The sequence below is a fragment of the Ascaphus truei genome, unplaced genomic scaffold, assembly GCF_040206685.1.
Source record: "Ascaphus truei isolate aAscTru1 unplaced genomic scaffold, aAscTru1.hap1 HAP1_SCAFFOLD_335, whole genome shotgun sequence".
Classification (NCBI taxonomy): Eukaryota; Metazoa; Chordata; class Amphibia; order Anura; family Ascaphidae; genus Ascaphus; species Ascaphus truei.
In genome coordinates this window covers 146899-151627 of record NW_027456344.1, presented here as the reverse complement: position 1 = coordinate 151627, position 4729 = coordinate 146899, and the positions used below count along the sequence as shown (strand labels likewise).

The window sequence follows — 4729 nt, the reverse complement described above, 5'->3', positions numbered from 1 at the left end:
CTCTCGGGAGCATCGGGAGTCTGATGACTGCACTAGGGGGACCATTTTTCTGCAGTTACAGACTGGCCTTTTTACCTTTTTTTGTAAGTATAATTTAAACAAGGAAAATTGTAAAGATGTATTGTATTGTATGTCTTTATTTATAAAGCGCCATAAATGTACATAGCGCTTCACTGCAGTAATACACGGGGTAATCAAATAAATAACAGATAATACAAATAACAGGTCATGGGAATAAGTGCTTCAGACATAAAGGTAACATTAAGGAAGAGGAGTCCCTGCCCCGAGGAGCTTACAGTCTAATTGGTAGGTAGGGAGAACGTACAGAGACAGTAGGAGGGAGTTCTGGTAAGTGCGTCTGCAGGGGGCCAGGCTTTATGTATCATGTGTCTAGTATTATCCACAGTGCTATTCATATGCTTCTTTAAGCAAGTATGTCTTAAGGTGAGTCTTAAAGGTGGATAGAGAGGGGACTAGTCGGGTATTGAGGGGAAGGGCATTCCAGAGGTGCGGGGCAGAAAGTGAGAAAGGTTTAAGGCGGGAGAGGGCTTTAGATACAAAGGGGGTAGAAAGAAGACATCCTTGAGCAGAACACAAGAGTCGGGATGGTGCATAGCGAGAAATTAGGGCTGAGATGTAAGGAGGGGCAGAAGAATGTAAAGCTTTAAAAGTGAGCAGGAGAATTGAGTGTGAGATACGCGATTTAATCGGAAGCCAGGAGAGGGATTTCAGGAGGGGAGATGCGGAGACAGATCTAGGAAAGAGTAGAGTGATTCTGGCAGCAGCATTTAGGATAGATTGTAGGGGGGACAGGTGAGAGGCAGGAAGGCCGGACAGCAGGAGGTTACAGTAATCAAGACGGGAGAGAATGAGGGCCTGAGTCAGAGTTTTAGCAGTCGAGTAACAGAGGAAAGGGCGTATCTTTGTGATATTGCGGAGGAAAAAGCGACAAGTTTTAGAAACGTTTTGAATATGAGAGGAGAATGAGAGAGAGGAATCAAGTGTAACCCCTAGCAGCGTGCGTGGGCTACTGGGTGAATGATCGTATTTCCAATAGCAATGTGGAAGGAGGTAGTAGGGCCAGGTTTGGGAGGAAGTATAAGGAGCTCTGTTTTTGCCATGTTAAGTTTCAGTCGGCGGAGGGCCATCCAGGATGATATAGCAGAGAGACATTCAGAAACTTTGGTCTGTACAGCAGGTGTAAGGTCAGGGGTTGAAAGGTAAATTTGTGTGTCGTCAGCATAGAGGTGGATATTTAAACCCAAAAGATGTGATTAGGTCACCTAGAGAGAGTGTGTAGAGAGAAAAGAGAAGAGGTCCCAGGACAGAGCCCTGGGGTACCCCCACAGAGAGATCAATAGAGGAGGAGGAGGTATTAGCAGAAGAGACACTGAAAGTATGATGGAGAGGTAAGAGGAGATCCAGGATAAAGCTTTGTTCCGAATACCAAGAGTATGGAGAATGTGAAGGAGAAGAGGGTGGTCCACGGTGTCGAATGCTGCAGAGAGGTCGAGTAATATGAGCAGAGTGTAATGACCTCTGTCTTTGGCAGCGTGGAGGTCGTCAGTTATTTTAGTGAGGGCTGTTTCAGTAGAGTGAGCAGTGCGGAAGCCAGATTGTAGAGGGTCTATGAGAGAATAGGTGTTGAGAAAGTGTAGCAATCGAGAGAATACAAGACGTTCAAGGAGTTTGGAGGCAAAAGGCAGGAGGGAGACAGGTCGATAGTTAGAAGGACAGGTAGGTCAAGATGTGTTGAAATCTGTCATGTTTACCAGCAATGTTGGAAAACCAATAAAAATAACAATGAGAAAAAAAATGGTGCCAATTTTGGCGCATGTGCAAACGGCCCACACCAATCGCACATGCGCAGCTAACAAGCGGATCCCCCCTTTCTCCTCTCCACCCTCTTTCTCCCCCCTCCTCTCTGCCCTCTCAATCTCTGCCCCCCCCTTTCCTCCTCTCTCCTCCCCCCTCTCTCTCCCCCTATTCCCCTCTCTCTCTCCCCCTCTTCCCCTCTCTCTCCCCCCTCTCTCTCCCCCTCTTCCCTCTCCCTCTTCCCCCTCTCTCTCTCCTTCTCCCTCTCTCTCTCTCCCCCCTTCCCTCTCTCTCCCTCTTCCCTCCCTCTCTCCTCCCCCCTCTCTCCCTTCCCCCTCTTCCCCCCTCTCTCCTCCCCATCTCCCCCCTCTCTCTCCCCCAGTGGGTAGAGTGTGGTCACTCTCTCCAGTGGTGCTATGAGAACTTTGTCCAGTCGCGAGCTCTGCGACGCGCTCGCGACGTCCGAGATCAACTGGAAGGATTGATGGAACGGATTGAGATTGAGCTGACGTCCTGCGACGACGACACGGCACCAGTGCGCAAGGTACAGCTCTGCCAAGTATCACCACGCTTACATATACACTCCCCTCTCTTTTCTTTCTCTTACTATCGTCTCTCTCCATCTCCCGTCTCAAAAAAAAAATATATATACACACACACACACACACACATACACACACACACATACAGTATCATATGTAATTTACATAAATAATCATACAGATTCTAGACGATTTTGAAATGTGAATAAGTACATGCGTGCTTACACATTGCAGCAAAAACGTATCCCCTCTCCTCTCACCCCCTCCTCCTCCCCTACTCCCTTCCCCCCTCACTCCCTCCTTCCCCCCTTCCTCACTCCCTCCCCCCTCCCTCACTCCCTCCCCCCTCCTCCCCCTCTTCTCTCCCCTACTCCCCCTCCTCACTCCCTCTCCCCTACTCCCCCTCCTCACTCCCCCTCCTCACTCCCTCTCCCCCCTCCCTCCTCCTCACTCCTCTCTCTTTCCCCCTCTCTCTCCCCCTCAGGCTGTGACGGCGGGATATTTTTATCACACGGCCCGCCTGACTCGCAGTGGATACAAGACGGTGAAGCAGCAGCAGGCTGTGTATATACACCCGAACAGCAGCTTACACGAGGAGCAGCCCCGCTGTGTGATATACCATGAGCTGGTGTATACAACCAAGGAGTACATGAGACAGGTGAGAACTGTGTGTATATGTCTACATATACAGTATCTAGTGTGTGTGTGTGTGTGTGTGTGTATATATATCACACACACACACCTGTTTAGATATATACACATGTGCATTTTGATTTATGCAACTATAATTTGTGTTATATACACACTTGTATGTATTAAAAATATGTAATGTACAGGTCCTAGAGGTTGACAGCGCCTGGCTCCTAGAGGTTGCTCCCCATTACTACAAGTCCCGGGAGCTGGAGGATCCCACCAGCAAGAAGATGCCCAGGAAGGCTGGCAAGAGCCGAGAGGAGCTGGGCTGAGGGGGCGGCCATGTTTAAATCACCCGACTGGTACATGCCCCTACCCGATTTGTGTGACGTGAGTATCGGATTTGTGTGTGTTTTTATATACACACTGTTGTGTGTATACATACACGTTTCATCAGAGGTGAAAGAAATCCACTCACAAGAATAGGTAGGGTGCAGATTTATTTTGGAGACCCCTGGCGGACCCCCCTGTAGGGAATCGCTGGCGCAGACCATTGAAAACCATCCATGGTTCCCAAAGGTTGTAGAATCTCCTCGAGTGCGTCTTGACGTTCTTCCGTCGGGTCTGTCTCCACCACCCTAGATGTCCGCACATCTCCATATTTGGCATCTTTGACCATTTCCAGATCAACCGTCAAATCGGACCGACCTGCCCTTAAGGAAACGTCTCCAAAGGGTCGATCCTCCTCAACAATTTTTGAAGGTCCATCTAGAACTCCAAAGAAGACGGAGACAAGCACCATCCCCCCCCTTTTTCTTTTTTTTTAGCCAATTGGAAGATTCCAGGACAAATGAAGAGGAAAGATGGAATATACCATTATCTATTGGTGGTTGGAGATTCTTTTTTTGGGGGGTTGGAGGGCTTTTCTTTCCCCTCCATCTTGGAAATCTGTGTTCCCCTTGTTCAACACCACTGATTTGGACGGGATGGGATCCCAAGTTCACTCGAAATATTTGTCATTGAACGTATTGTCTTTATTAGATCATTTGTTTTAAAAAAAAAATGGCCTTTTGTGATCAATTATTTGCAGCCGCTTTCAATAAGGCCGAGAAAATTAATGGACATCAACCTCTGCACAATGGAGATTTCCAATTGATTTGTTTATTGATGGTTCAATTGATACATTGGGGAAGGGTGTTGAGCTTTGTGGTCGGGACTCCAATGATGAATCACATACAGTATGCGAAACGCGTCGGCGCCATCCGTGTTTATTACACACACCCACACACTATATGTATTTAATAGTGCATGTATGTAACATTATTTTGTTCTGTCTTCCAGGACATGGGACTGAGGAATCTCGACACGCTGCAGCCTGTATACTGTCAATATATATACACTCTCCCCTGTAAATTCTGTAAATAAAGATTTCCATTTTGGGTATCCAGTAGTCTCGCTGTGTTTTTTTGTGGTCGGCTGCCATCCTTATGAGGGGGTTCCAGTCTATTTTTGGGGTCGGCTCAACACCTTTTTACAGCCGAGCACGGAGTGATGTAATACACAGGGTGAAAGTCAGCTCCTGGGATCATCAGCCTGTGTATAAAACACCAGTCCTCAGCTCTCTGTATAAAAGGTTTTGTTTTTCTTTTTCTTCCATGAATGTATAAAGGGTTTTAATGGGATTTCATGTTGTAGGGCCGGTTTAGGATTTCTGCTCTTCCGGCAGCCATCTTTATGTC

General features: G+C 47.5%; 1 protein-coding gene across 1 annotated transcript; it reads left to right on the top strand.

The window, feature by feature from the left end:
• Window positions 1-2172: 2172 nt before the first annotated feature.
• DHX16 (DEAH-box helicase 16) lies at window positions 2173-4437 on the top strand. Its single transcript, XM_075583573.1, has 4 exons — window positions 2173-2359; window positions 2842-3015; window positions 3194-3380; window positions 4332-4437. The coding sequence occupies exons 1-3, from the start codon at window positions 2300-2302 to the stop codon at window positions 3320-3322; spliced, it is 363 nt and encodes a 120-aa protein (XP_075439688.1). The 5' UTR covers window positions 2173-2299; the 3' UTR covers window positions 3323-3380; window positions 4332-4437.
• Window positions 4438-4729: the final 292 nt, after the last annotated feature.